Raw genomic sequence first — 14,229 nt, 5'->3', positions numbered from 1 at the left:
GTCTTACAAATAGAGTTTATCAGATGACAACACACATGTTAATCACAAACACACATGGAGGTATACTGCTGCAGAGCCAGCAGGTGTTTTCCTGAACAGTTCTTTCATTCTGCCCTATTTTTCCCTCCGTGGAAACACTTAATCACCCAAACTGTGAAATGAAGTAGTAGGGTCACCTGGCAGAAAAAATGAGTCTGTGCAGCATGGTGTCTTGTGGTTTCACAGCACCCACAACAAAGCATTGGAACAATTAATGCATCAAAAAGTTTTTTTTATTTATAATAAATTGAAAAACAAGAATGAATGTTATAAAGGGGCATTAAAACATCTAGTCCTTTGAAAATAATTCAAACAACATCTCCATTCTAGCACAATGGACACACACACCAATGATTTTTATTTTAAATTACATAATCTAATCTAATCTAATCAACAGCTATTGTAAAATGTGTCAACAGTGCCTAATATGAATTTACATTTTTAATGCCATAGAGCTACCATCTATGCCGTTTCTCATTCAGACAGTTTTCTGCACGTTAACATATTTAAAGGCTAAAACATCAAAGAAACAACACAATTCTAAATGTATTTTTTAATGCATCCTGTGTATTATGTTTTATAAAATCTTTGATAAACACACACTATTGAGGTAAATATACATATATAATGCTCTGATGCCTGAATAAAAAGGCACTTTAAGGTGAGCTTATAACTGCTATCTATTAATTGGAAACTTTTAATTTGACAGTGAATCTACCAGCATTATCTATTCACATTTACATACAGTATTTTTCTCTCATCGGCTCTAATGGAACACTGTGGAAGAGACTGTCACCTGTTTGACCTGTGTGTCTGCAGGGACCTTTATAATACAGGTGTCATTTGGCAGTTCCTGTGATGGAGCAGATCCTAAGTGGCCCTGTACTCTGCAGCCCACGTTACCAGCCTGGATGTGGCCCAGCCGAGGATCCGAGTCAATCTCAAAGCGATAATGATACCCCTCCAGAACATCCTGACATGCATCTCTCATGTCAATGATCCATTTCTTCATATCTTTTCGATTCAGGTAGAGCACAAAAAGAAACACCATGCCTACGAACCCTAGAACCAGTCCAAGGAAGACATAGGAGGTCTGCAGAGTGAGGTCAGCCACATCAGCTTGGTCTGGAACAACACACCCAATGGCTTGGATGCCAAGCCCTCGCACCTGGCTGCCACTTAACTTACTCGGGAAAGTACACTTCACAGCTTCCACATCAACCTGAGCTCTCGATTTATTCAGCCAGGAGACAAATAAGCGGATTTCGCAGGAGCAAGAGTAGGGGTTGTCACCGAGAAGCATCCGGATGTTGCCAAGCTGGTCAAACTCCTGCAGAGCATCATCACTGAAGGTTTTGAAATCATTATGTGTCAGGTCCAGAACCTGCAGATGGTTCATGCCAGAAAAGGTCCCACTGTAGACAGCCATCAGGGAGTTGTTGGTGAGTAAGAGCTGCTTCAAGTTAGGGAGGTGGGAGAACATGCCGGGTGGCAGCAGGGCCAGGTTGTTCCCAGAGAGGTCGAGGTGAAGTAGACCCCCAAGGTTGCCCCAGCGAAGAGCTGTTGTAAGGTCTGTCAGAGCAGTGTAGTTTTGCAGCGAGCAGCTCAGGTTGAGCTCCTGAAGGGGACTGCCAGGTATGGTGAGGGCTTCTGGGTGGATAAGAGCCAGCGTGTTCCCGCTGAGGTCCAAGAAGCGCAGGTTGAAGAGGGTAGAGAAACTGTGGGATGCCATCTCTGTGATCCTGTGAACATTAGGAACAGTTACATTTATCCACCTACTTTAGTTTTAATGTTTAGATACGACTCAAGCAACTCATAATACTGTCAAATGAAGCAAACAAAAAACATTCAGAGTATAAGAAATGGTTTATTTCTGAGATACACATCAAGAGAGTTAGTCATGTCATCCAAATATGGCTTAATAAATGCAAATGAAGCAACAAAAACAACCACTCCGACATTCTCACCTATTATTGCTTAAAATGATGTTGGTGACATTCTCCAGCTCTGTAAACGAATTAGGTCCAATCTGATGTATATTATTCCCTTTGATAATGACATTCCTTGAATATCCAGGAATATTTTCTGGCACTGTGAGCAGATCCGTGGAGACACATTTCACTGTGCGAGTCACAGAAAAACACTCACAGCCAAGAGGACACTCTGAGCACCAGCACTGAGCACAGAGGAGGATTCCCAAAAAGACTCGGAACATGCGAAAACACATCTCTTAGGTATAATCGATTCAAACGAAAGGTCAAAAAATGTAAACAGAAAATGAACAGCTGAAAGAGTGAAATTCTAAATGCTGCTTTTGTCCTAGAAGACTACTGAATACTGTAAAGGCAGCAAAGAGCGCTCCGGTATCAGCCCCTCTGAATGTGCTCCACTCTGGGAATAGAGGTTCCTGTGAATTGATGAAGTTCATAACACGCAGAATCTGCAGGATGGAAAAGGTGTGTGGTTCCCTTAAAGGTACAGAGGACAATCAGGCTGTGACCTACACCGCAGACTGCCAGGGGGGAATCTTTACATCGAACATACTAAATAACCGTTTCAGAAACAGGCACATTTAAACTTAAATAGACACACAGTAATAAATAAAATGTTTGATGCATTGCATTAAAAAAACAAACAAACAAAAAAAAAAACATTCATATTGTGATGCATCATTGATCATAATTGGAATCATTTTGCAGAGTTAAGGTGACATTCTAGCACTGAGCTGCAATTACAAAGCATCCAGATTCTGTCAAATAATACACAAATAATAAAAATACACTTGTGTCAAAGAAAGAAACTAACATTTTTTGTTTTGATGATACATTAATGGAGAGAGGATTTCTTACAGCACAAAACCACTATTCATCACATGTGGGTCCTACATCATTCTATCTTTGGCAGAGGCTCATATCTCTTAGACAAATAACTGATGAATACTTTCAGCATCTTGATTCAGTAAGCCAATTTGAAGCAATACATCACCGAAATGTGCATAAACTGAGGTGGAAACACATTTGTCACTGTCATCCTTGAGAAATACATCTCTGGATTCCAACATACTGCTGGGCTGTGGTGCAATCTGGAGATTATCATCTCGCTTCATAAACTGCTTTTTATAAGTGAAACACAGCGCCCTCCGTGTGAAAAACAGCTAAGTACGAAGAGATGATTGGTAGATATGTAAGTTTATGCATCTCACAAAATCATAAATACTTAATACAGGCAAAGAAACATTAAAATATAAATAACAGATACTAAAACTACTCACATACAGCCTGGCTTTGTCCTTAAATACCCTCCAAGATACGAGATAACTAAGAGACACTGAAAACTTTCAAATGTATTATATGTACAAACATAAGTCCCATCAAAACACATCAATCATGTCAACAGCTTATAACAGAGTGGAAAGTCTCTGAAGTTATTCGGATGAGCTACTGCCTTTACTACTGCAAGTTTAACGTGAGGATGAAAGTGGCGAGGACCCCGCAGAGCATGAAGAAGGGGAACCAGGTTTTGAGGAATGCTGCCCAGCTGAAAGATACAGAAGGGGTTGGTGTGTTAGAGAAACATCTGGATAGTGTGAGTAAGGTGTGTAAGGGTGACGCACACTCAAACAAGGACATGCAAGGTGTCAGCTCCCCTCCCTCTCCCCCTTACACGCACCCCGGCCCGCGTCCTACTGTCCTCTCCACCCAGACTGTGCAGGGAGCCCCACCGGAGGGGTGACCTTCAGTGGTGACACAGTGGGGGAGCGCTTGCTGTCAGTGATAAATTACATGACCCTCCTCCGGTTTCAAAGGACTACTGTGCTGCGAGTACGTACGAGCGGAGGCAGCATAAAATGTGACGCCAGCGCTTCTCTATGTGGGTCAGCTGAGAATGAGGGGGATTCTCTGAGCCATATGTCTCCTAATGCTCACCATGGAACAGCAGCACAGATATTTCAAAGATTGGGAACATTCTTGGGATGAAGATGCTTCTGGTGTGTACGGCTCAGCATTGGGAACGAGATTTTTCCCTAACGTGGAAATCTTTTGTCCCATCTATCAACTGCATCATCGTTTTTTTTCCTGGTTTGATCACAAATGCACAAAACTCCTGAAACATCCTGACATTTTAGGGATGAGCTACATGTGTGAATGCAGAAAGCCAACTGTTTTACCTCAATGTTACATGAAATGTCTGAAGTCATGACATTAAAGAAGACAGGGTGACTGATGCGAGAATGCAGCAGGAAATATGGGGCAAACGGCACGATCTTCGTGCGCATAATTGAGCTGCTTTATTTAGTTTTCTGTTGATGAGTATTTTCAGATTCAGATTTATTTGTCCTTTGCAGGAAATTTGCTTTCACCTTCGTGCGAGAGACACATAAACAGACAGACTTCAAGATACATAAAGACATATATTACATCATCCACCATTTTCTCCTCACTATTGTTGATTTAGAGATAATGTAAAACTACACACTGCATTGATATAAAGGCACAAACTCTGATAGCATCGGACTATTTCAGTGCAGCCTCCATTTCCACTTTGACCTTTTTAAGTCACTCTGGCTGTTTTGAGTAGTTATAAATATAATACATTTCAGTCAGAACCTCGTTTATTTATATTTGACTAAATAATCACCAAAACACTGCTCTACCATTAAATGAAACAAATAGCATCAGTTATCTCTCATAAAGAAAGTTTTATATAATTGGTTTTTTTTCTGCTTTCAGAAGACAAAGTGCTTGAGTTGGTTATTCAGTTTACAGGCTGCTTTATGTGTTGTTGAACAAGACAAAACACATCTATGATTGTAGACAGGAACTGAACTCAACAAATAATCTCATCATCACTGTTTTTTTGTCTACATGTGAACATCTCTGAATGGCGATACAAACAGCTGGATGAGGTTTAAACACGTACCTCACATGTTTCCCATGAATAAGAGACTGCACACACAGGTTCACCATGTTCCATGATGTGCTGTTGTCGTAGCGCATGAGGTTGAGAGCCATGGCAACGTGGGAATGGCAGTTATCAAAGCATAAGTTGTGCTTTAGACAAATAAAGAAAAGGTATTTATTACTATATACATAATAATGATGTGTAAATGTGTATTTTTTTACATTTTTTTAAAATATTGTCTCACTGGTCGACACTTGTACTCCTCAGAAGCATCAAGCACTGCTTTGTCCCAGGTCGCAGCACCATTGCCACACACTTTATCCACATCAAGCTTCCAATACCTGCAATATGACATGACAAGTTTTTCATGTGATTTTTTTGTATGCTGTTATTGGGAAGAACCATTTGATGAAAATAAACGTACTTTGTTGGTCTCCCAAAACCCATGTTGTCCTCCTGGATTAAAACAACAACATCATTGTATTAGTCATGATGAAAGTGAGAGACTCAGTGGGACAGATCAGACGCAGGCTTTGCATTTTTGTGATTTCTATCATACGGGACTGCAGAAGGGCCAGCACACTTTGTGTGTGAACTGTCTCGGTAAAGTGGATATACTCACCGAGACAAAATATGATCCTGCAAAATCTCTGATGATCCCAGAAGAGGTGCATATACCCATGTGGCCGATGAATGGGAACAACCACCTGCAGTATTCACACAGCATAAAACAACAACGTTACATAGGGATGAACTCGTGATCGCTTCGTGCATCACACTAAGAATGAATGAAGTGTGTCTATAAAAACATCTTCTGTAACCTACTTCCCTTCATCTGACACCAGATAAATAACAACCTGTCGCATCAACATAACAAGCTACGTTGGCAACACCAAGACGTGTTAGCTTCTTACGATAAAATAGGAATAGGTGTCCAAACAATGCAGTAAGGGTAGCGACTGGTTTTTCTGTCGCTTTTTAAGAAATCCCCGTGGTAGTTCATCATCACATCAGTTTCATCGACCTCCGCCATCACTGCCCAGTGTGACGTCACAGGGTATGACAGTGACGAAGGGTCACGTGCCAGTTCTGACACGCGTTTTCATCGCCACCTGCCGGCTGTTATTGAACGACAACACATTTGGACATTTTTCTATTTTTCGTTTTTTGTTGCTGTTGTTGTGGTTATTGTATTTAAATATAGGTCATGTATACATTTATTTATTCATAACTTGACATTGAAAAAAATAAATGTATTAACTATAAAAATAGATTATCATGATATTACATTTGATATTACATGATATAGCTGAATAGATGGAGAGGGGTAAGTTTTACTTCTTCAGACTCCTTTGCGCACATGTAACTTATAACTTTTTTTATTTTCTTCTTAATTATACTTTCCACTGTTTGTAATTATTTTTTATTTTCTGTCTGTTTTTTGTTATGAATTATTATTATTAGAATTATTATTCATAATACATACATTAACATATTTTTTATGTTCGCCTTTGTCTTTTGTTACGTCTTCGGAATAAATAACAATTGTATGAACTGTCATTTTAACTGCGTTTTACCATTAAATGTATTTTTTTTATTGAGTAAAGAGTAGGCCTAATTTCTTCTTCAAAGGCCGTTAATTATGCTGTTTAGACGTTTGCGTTAATGTACCTCACAAAAGAGCTGTCAAGAGATCCCAGGCTTCCTTGCTCTGACAGTATTAATGGCAACTGTTTCATTTTGCATGTGCTATGTGAAGATCTATGTGAAGTATTGACACAAAATTGTCACAGAAGAAATTTCGAAAATGTTTTTTTTTTTTTTTAATTATTAGACAAACCCAAAGATCACTTTATCACCTACTCCTTAAGCTAGGTCAGCTCATTACACACAGTATGTGGCTTAGAATCTCTCCAAAAGACTCCTGCTTGTGATGTACTGTGCTAACCCTTCTTGCCTAGTCAGCAACAGCGAGGAGTAGAGCAGCAGACAGTGATGAATGAGCAGTAAAGCAGAGACTCTTACCTACAGTATTTTTCCCCAGCCTAATTAGTAATGTGTCAGTTCTTCTGTATCTGTTGTGCAACTATTAAGGACAAACAATTTATCACTTGTTACAATGAAAAGTAACGACAGCAAAACAAATCAAACATACAGACAAGGTGTTTGTTAATTTTATTCTTCACCTTGTGCTTAACAAAGGTTTTTGCAGGAATTCTCAAATAAAAACAGATAATCTCAAATTAATGGAAAAGGTCAAACACATGGAGGCCTAGTGTTACATTTTAAGGACTCATTCCTGACATTTAACCCTTTTTTGGGAGAAATTTGCTGTTCACTGAATAACAGTTAGGATGGCTCTGTGTCCTTTTTTGCACACTACTATGGTCAGATAAGCCCCAAGCAAGCAGGACCGGACCCCTGATGGTAGTAGAAGGACTAGTGCTAAGGTCTCGCAGGCTGTATGCAGGAACAATGTGGTTCCTGTCTTTTGCCAACAAAAACATCATTGCAACAAACCACAAATTAGCGTCTACGCTCCATTTATACCAAAAACAGATCATTCGCATTGACAATTCATGCCAAAGGACCAACAACACCAACAACTTGATTTAAATCAAAAACATTTTATAAGGCTTTTTTTTAACAAATTTTTTTTTTATTGATACTTGACCTTGTCAAAAATCGTTTGTAGTAAAACCTCTTAACTAAAAAGAGCACTGTATGCCAAAAATCATGTTTCAATGAAACAAAGAAGACCATTTTAAATCCTTGGCCTTTAAATGACAGATTACAACCTTTGGCAGAAGAAAACACTTTTTTTTCTGACAGTTATAAACCAAACAAAGCTTACAAATGTATTTCATTGCAGCAACACTTGCAACTTTCAAAATGTGGACAATTAATTTTAGGCTCCCTGTGACCAAAACCCCAACTTAAAATACTGTGTGATCAAGTTTAACTCAGAATTAATACCTTGGGCGTGCAGCTTTTCTGCATGAGCAGGCACTGAACCTCTGAGCTCCAGCTGTAGCAGACAGGAGATGCAACAAAGCACTCTCTTCTGGTCTGTGATCTCATCCTCCACGGACGACTCCGCTGCTGTGTGGCCACCCTGACCTGAGAATAGGTCGCACAACCACCTTCTTCTTCTTCTTCTTCTTCTACGTATTGTGTTTCTCTCCAACATAAACCTGAGGAGGAATAAGTGCTGAACTCCTCCTTCTTTGTGAGAAACGGGGGAGTGACGTGGAAGGTGCTCTCCTCAAGGTGTGCCCCTGCCACTGTGAGGCGTGGAGGGAGAGGCAGAGGTGTTGTTGGTGCTATGAAGGGGTGAACTGCATGTATTCTCCAATCCTCCATGAATTCCTCTCCCCAAAAGTGATCTCCGCCAGTCCTCTCTTTGGACAGGGGAGGGTGATGCATAGTGCAGATATGTGACATGACATTCACTCAATGTTTCTGTCAGACTTTAAGGGGTGGGGATTAAGATTCAAACGAGAGCTGGGCATGGTGAGCGCATCTTGCTTCCTACATCCATTCAATTGAATGGCTGACGCTCTGTTTAGCTTGGCCGACACTGCACTTGTCCCTCTGAGCTGTCTTCATCATCGGAACCTTCTGGGCCAACGCCACGCAGTCCTGTGATGCGATAGCCCATGTTGAGCAGCATTACCTCCAGTGGGTCAGCATTCATACGCCGCTGATTCGCCTGAGCAGCGCCCTCCATGTCCTCCACCACACGGCCATTGTCACACTCAGTCTGCGTCATTAGAAAAGAAAAGGAATGGAAAAATGATACTGGTTAATGCATCAAATGTGTGGATTTTTTTAAATAAACTACATTAAATATTGTTGCTCGGTTTACACATATGAATGTATCCAGATTAAAGTCCAAACATTAGTGTGATTTTAGAGTTAGGTAATCAAATCAAGAAGCACTGTGCCCCCACAATCTATTAAACACAATAAAGTGTCTGTTTGTTTACCTCAGGTCGAGGGTTCCATAACCGCACAACAGGGTCAATACCACTAGTAGCCAGGAAGCAGTAGCTGGGGTGGGGCTGAAGGCAGTTGACTATGGACTCATCTCCCTGCAGGATTCTCACAAGATTAGTGGTCTCCTTTTCCCAGATAAAAAAGGAGCCATCATCTGAACCGCTGACGATGTACTGGCCTTTACTGTGGAGGGCAAAAAAGGATTTCATACTGAAATAATAGAACATGGAATACAAAAGAAACAGTGTCGAGAGCAAACATGAAAGCCATTCTCCGTAAAAGATAACTGCTTTGCTAGCTGTTTTGTCTTTAGCTACAGAGCTTTTGACTGTCCCCCTTGTCAGCCTTCATGGGGACTGGGACTGAGATCTACTGACCTTCCAAAGAAGTTTGCCTCTTTGATGTCGGTGGTGGTGTTGCAGTGACCACAGTATCTGTGCTTGTAGTCTAAGCTGCGTTCTCTCAACACCAGCTCATCTTCCGGGACAGACTCCTTCCGACTGAACGAGTGGAACCTAACGGAGCTGTTTGCCTTCTTATCCTCTCCTGGTGTAGAAAAGCATACTTGTTACCGGAGTCATTCAAATGGATTTACAAAGACACTGCTGACGACACAAAACCAAGATAAAAACACAAGTATAAGAACACAGTTCATTTTAAGTAGTCGTCTCTAAACCTAAAAAATGTGTTTTCTTACATTTCCCACTTGTGCTCATGCTTTTCCACAAATAACAGCTACTGCAAATCAGACAGGTAACTAGTTCCCTCTATCCTACCTGTTTCTGTTTTGGTGAAGAGAGCCGCCTTGATGTCTTTGTCTAAGGCATCGCAGGCACTACTGTGCGCCTGCTCAGGAAACTTTCCCTTGAAGTCATCTAGACACTCCAGAGCTTCAGCCACATACTTCAGCTCAAAGAGACAACGTGCGAGTCTGAAATGAGCCTTCAGGTGACCAGGGTTTAGAGTCAGAGCCTTCAGACAGTCCCTGAGGGCATCGTAATGATCTCCATCCCTGTGAGTTACACATATTAGTAAAGACTTGATTCATCCTTTCGTAGCCTTCAACAGTAGTTTAGGAATTCTGTCCCTGCTGTGATACAAAGACACTTACCACTTGCGTTTCATATAGGCTGCGGCCCTGTTCCCATACAGCATGGCGTTGCAGCTGGTGTGGTGAATACCTAAACTGTACAGCTGGATGGCCTGTGTCCACTGCTGCTGTGCAAATGCGTCATTAGCTTGTTGTTTTATTTTCTCCAAGCTAGCAGGGAGTTCGGTAGAACTAGTACAAAAAAAAGAATGAGAAGCATAAGTCAACTACGTTCATGCTCAGTCTTCAATGAAGTCTGTGCCCAAAAAGCAGCCGCGGTGTAAACATAAATACCTAGAGTGCATCTTGCTTTCAGCAAATCGAATATGGCTGGTTGGTAGGTGGATTCCATTGGAGACGCCATTGGTTGTTTTTCCATTCTGTACATCTCCTGTGAAGCAAAAGTTTCAGGAATAAAGATGATAGATGACCATGTATGTCCACAGGGCACCATTCAAAGTATGTTGTCATAAGCGATGGCACAGACCCACCTGTTGATGATTGGCACTTTTTTGGGAGCAAAAATGTGTACGGCCTCTGTTTAAATGTCAGATCAAACAGATACACCTAGAAGAAGCAGGAAGTTAAAGGAAATGTTTTAACAATGAAACAGACATTGACAACTCCTCTGGCTATTTGTTGTTTTCAGGATTACCTGTTCCCCACCCATGTTAACCAGAAGCTCGGTGCCATCTGGACTGAAGGTGACATAGGTGGCCACCAGCACCCTCAGGCGGTTATTGTAGTCTGGGAGTTTCACTGGCAGGTGCCCTAAAGGGTCCAAACAAAGGATGAGCTTATTAAACCACATTGTTAAAAATGTTCCCACAAATTTAACATTTGTGTATGAATGTACCCATTCCATGAATCTGACACCAGACATGCCATTTTTTTTTTGTATGCACCTGCAACATAATACTGCCCGGCTCCGTCTGGGATGGGCTTCTGCCTCTCACAGAATGTGTGCACAGATGCTGACGTGCTCTGACTCATAGATTTCCTGTGGGAGGGCAAACAATTGGGTTAGTTGATATGGAGAATGTTGCACATTGTAGTTAGAGGTAATCATAAGAACGCAATAATAACACAACCAACCTGTAGTTGTTAATCATTCTGATGTCGTAAAGGCGGACAAATGGCCCGTTGGCCCCTACAGCCAGTTGGTTGTTGTCCCTCGGGTTGACAGCGAGACACTTGGCCTCGACCAGCTGACCACAGAACTCGGTCAGGTCAATCAGCACCTCTGAACGTTTACTGCTCTCCCTCAGGTCATACTGTCTGTTGTGGACACCAGGAATGAAACATAAACATCACCCGTGGCCTACCATGGCACATGATTTCATTCATTTCTGAATCCTGGGTTTCGAACCTAATGATGCCATCCTCAGCAGCACTCCAGAAGGTGTTTGGCCACATGGGCGCTGTGGCGATGCGTTTGACTCTGTTGGTATGATCACTGAAGATATGGATGGTTTCCTTCACTGTCAAGTCATGCACATGGACCTTTGTGTCGGCCGCACCTGTTATCAAGATCCTGTCTCCGGAGTGAGGAAGGAACTGTTAGGGGACACAGAAAGAGCGGAATAAAATGACACAGTGATTAGTAATATTTAATTGTGGGAAACCAAAGATGAAGGCATTATCATGATGTTTATGTGCAGTACTTATATCACTAGTAGATCCGTTTCCATTTCTATGCCTTAGAGCTTAGTCTGGTTTAAGATATTTAACGACATTTCTACTTATTTCACAATGCTAACATTTCCCTACAGTGAAATGACCTAATTCCGAAGCTTTCTGTCAGGAAGCTACAAAGGTATGGCCTTGTGGCAATTTTCTGTTCTAGACCAAAACTGATTCAACACAGCCCAACATGTACAGATATGTTTTCAGCATGCCATCCACTAAATGACCAATAGCTCCCCCTATGTGCAGAAAGTGTTTGTATTCTCAAGAGAGCATTTGTAAATAAGAAAAAATAGTTTCTATTTTGGCTCTATCCGATAATTTAAATTAAATTCAAAATACCCATTCACTCAGTTCTACTTACCTTTACAGAAAATATATTTGCAGCATGACCTGTGTGCATAGTTGTAAGCTTCTTATGTTTGAATGGATCCCAGATGACAGCATGCTGATCATCTGATCCGGAGGCCAGTAAACTGTATACAAGAAAAAGAATCAAGAGGACGAGTCACGCAACATAGATTTTTCATTAAAAATATTTTTTTTAATACTAATAATCCAGACATGTTAGATGTGCAGTAACAGAAAAACTGTAATCATTTGTACCATTACTTATCAAAATACATTACATTTGTTACACTGCAGCAACAATGTTTAGAATTTCTCTCTTTCTTTCTTTCTTGGACAAATATCTAAGTCATAGTTGGCCTTCGATGTACATACAGTAATCTAACGAACCTAATAATCACACTTATATTATAATGATATCATTGATCCCAGGTTAATAGCAGGTGAAGCTTCAGGTTTTCAACACTTACTCTCCTTGCTCATTCCACTCCAAACAGTTCACACAACCAGTATGACCCTGTTGACACAGAAAATGTGACCTTTACAGCAAAGATATGAGAAAATGTATTCTTGGTCTCCCTCTCTTTTCACTAATGTGCATACACAGACTGACTGTTACCAACCTGAAGCTCAGCCTCGAGTCCAAGTCTTTTGATGAAAGGGTCCGTCACATGATAGGACCTTTGAAAGCCGGGTGCTCTCTTGTCCTGAAAATATGAATTTAATACCTAATCAGACTTTTGCCCATCAAATAGCAAACATGTAAGGATGGAAACACGTAAAGATACATGCGGTCTTGGTCTTCTTAGGTGAGCATTATTTATAGTGAACATAAACAGTGTCATTATGCTTGTTGGGTGCTCTGTATCTACTCACTCTGATCTGCCTGTGCAGGAGATCTCTGGTGATGTTGACAGTAGTCATCGCCTCACCACTACACATTAAAAAAAGCGCCTGGGCAGGAAGGTCCAGTGGTCAGAGCACAGATGACATTTACTCTGTATTTCTCAAAAGCTGGAAAGAAGAAAAAAACATTAGGAAGTTTAGATAGTAAAGCAATGAGACTTATCCCATCTATACAGTGATAAACCGTAAAGACAGTGTCGTCAGCAGTATGTTGAATTACCTACTCATAACTTAATATTTACAAATAGACCCGTTTGCTGGTCGACACGTTTCCACTACAGTCAGAAAAAACATAAACAAGCCGAACTGATTAGCTTACAAGCTAATATTAGCTTTGTAGCTCTGTCAGTATTATAAGCATTTGACTTTTTTCTCTAACAATGACAACTATCCATAGGTAAGATAACAGTTAGGCTGAAAGCCTCGTAGGATACCCATGAATCAGGCCTTTAAAAGACCAGCTGGTGTTAGCGTCTTTGCGTTACCTTGTTAGCTAAACAAAGCGTCCAGTCCGTGTAACGTTAACGTTTTCAACGCTTAAATCACAATTATGGACTGCAAAATTAATCTCACCGCTCTAACTGAACTAGAGCCTCTTCTGTCAAGAAATGTCAACTTAACAGACGTAGTGAATCACACTGTAAGTGAGTTTGTTGACAGCATTCACGCTAGTATATCTTCTCTGTACCTTTAGTACACTAAGCCCCGCCCACTGAATACGTCATCCTCACGCAGTCTTTGACTAAAGCATTTCCGGTTATGATCTATTTCAAAATAATAGTATCCTAATTATACTTTTATTAATTAAAGTTGAACTTTTGTTTACGTGGGGCCCTTTCCTTGCTTGGCTATCAGTGCCTGTAACTTAAAAGCTCAATTTAGTCATTTGATTCATTTTAATATTCGTCAGATCTGTTTTTAATTTCATTATAATCCATTGGTTTTTTGTTTTGTATAATGTTCTGTTTCAATTTCTCTCACTATGTAATCGATAAAAAAAATGTTGAATACAAAAAAAATCCAATCATTTTAAAACTCTTGTGTTGCAAAATGTCCACTTTTTTTGCTTTAATAAATGTCAGTTTCCCTCTCATTTAGATGAAACGTAATTACAGACAGCTTTATGAATCTGCGACAGTGTAAAATAAGGTTGTTAAACAGCACTCAACCAGATATAAAGAGCTGTGGATCAAAGGTCTAATCCTGCAGGCTGTGGTCTAATCTGACGTTACTTAAGAGGTAGTTTAAGGATGTAAAGT

The 14,229-nt window shown here is 40.5% G+C and overlaps 3 protein-coding genes across 5 annotated transcripts; all 3 read right to left on the bottom strand.

Annotated features, from left to right (window-relative positions):
- Positions 1-385: 385 nt before the first annotated feature.
- LOC306823921 (trophoblast glycoprotein-like) lies at positions 386-2,800 on the bottom strand. Its single transcript, XM_079343856.1, has 2 exons — positions 2,007-2,800; positions 386-1,781 (listed from the first exon to the last, which is right to left on the bottom strand). The coding sequence occupies exons 1-2, from the start codon at positions 2,264-2,266 to the stop codon at positions 806-808; spliced, it is 1,236 nt and encodes a 411-aa protein (XP_079199982.1). The 5' UTR covers positions 2,267-2,800; the 3' UTR covers positions 386-805.
- Positions 2,801-3,211: 411 nt separating this feature from the next.
- LOC306823920 (transmembrane protein 222-like) lies at positions 3,212-6,022 on the bottom strand. The gene is made up of 6 exons (XM_079343855.1): positions 5,856-6,022; positions 5,564-5,648; positions 5,366-5,397; positions 5,186-5,282; positions 4,960-5,090; positions 3,212-3,576 (listed from the first exon to the last, which is right to left on the bottom strand). The coding sequence occupies exons 1-6, from the start codon at positions 5,972-5,974 to the stop codon at positions 3,489-3,491; spliced, it is 552 nt and encodes a 183-aa protein (XP_079199981.1). The 5' UTR covers positions 5,975-6,022; the 3' UTR covers positions 3,212-3,488.
- Positions 6,023-7,101: 1,079 nt separating this feature from the next.
- On the bottom strand, positions 7,102-13,728 carry wdtc1 (WD and tetratricopeptide repeats 1). 3 transcript variants are annotated; one of them, XM_079344118.1, is made up of 16 exons: positions 13,456-13,728; positions 12,941-13,078; positions 12,688-12,771; positions 12,535-12,581; positions 12,081-12,192; positions 11,400-11,587; positions 11,126-11,308; positions 10,936-11,030; positions 10,686-10,801; positions 10,522-10,597; positions 10,325-10,421; positions 10,052-10,222; positions 9,717-9,952; positions 9,318-9,486; positions 8,931-9,123; positions 7,102-8,704 (listed from the first exon to the last, which is right to left on the bottom strand). In XM_079344118.1, the coding sequence occupies exons 2-16, from the start codon at positions 13,004-13,006 to the stop codon at positions 8,507-8,509; spliced, it is 2,031 nt and encodes a 676-aa protein (XP_079200244.1). In that variant the 5' UTR covers positions 13,007-13,078; positions 13,456-13,728; the 3' UTR covers positions 7,102-8,506. The 3 variants fall into 3 exon arrangements, with proteins under 3 accessions (XP_079200244.1, XP_079200243.1, XP_079200245.1); XM_079344117.1 differs by having other exon boundaries at positions 13,544-13,727; XM_079344119.1 differs by having other exon boundaries at positions 13,659-13,720.
- Between the last annotated feature and the right edge of the window lie 501 nt (positions 13,729-14,229).

Source organism: Symphodus melops (assembly GCF_947650265.1).
Source record: "Symphodus melops genome assembly, chromosome: 5".
In the NCBI taxonomy this organism is placed as follows: domain Eukaryota; kingdom Metazoa; phylum Chordata; class Actinopteri; order Labriformes; family Labridae; genus Symphodus; species Symphodus melops.
The sequence above is the reverse complement of the archived record's forward strand: the minus strand, read 5'-3'. Positions and strand labels throughout refer to the sequence as shown.

Coding starts and splice junctions, on each gene's coding strand:
- LOC306823921 (XM_079343856.1), bottom strand. CDS start 2,266: ATGTGTTTTCGCATGTTCCGAGTCTTTTTGGGAATCCTCCTCTGTGCT. Junction 1,782..2,006: donor ATCATTTTAAGCAATAATAG/GTGAGAATGTCG, acceptor TAATGTTCACAG/GATCACAGAGATGGCATCCC.
- LOC306823920 (XM_079343855.1), bottom strand. CDS start 5,974: ATGGCGGAGGTCGATGAAACTGATGTGATGATGAACTACCACGGGGAT. Junction 5,398..5,563: donor CAGGATCATATTTTGTCTCG/GTGAGTATATCC, acceptor GTTTTAATCCAG/GAGGACAACATGGGTTTTGG. Junction 3,577..4,959: donor ATTCATGGGAAACATGTGAG/GTACGTGTTTAA, acceptor TGTATCTTTCAG/CTGGGCAGCATTCCTCAAAA.
- wdtc1 (XM_079344118.1), bottom strand. CDS start 13,006: ATGTGTAGTGGTGAGGCGATGACTACTGTCAACATCACCAGAGATCTC. Junction 12,193..12,534: donor GAGTGGAATGAGCAAGGAGA/GTAAGTGTTGAA, acceptor TCTTGTATACAG/TTTACTGGCCTCCGGATCAG. Junction 9,953..10,051: donor GCCTATATGAAACGCAAGTG/GTAAGTGTCTTT, acceptor TGTAACTCACAG/GGATGGAGATCATTACGATG.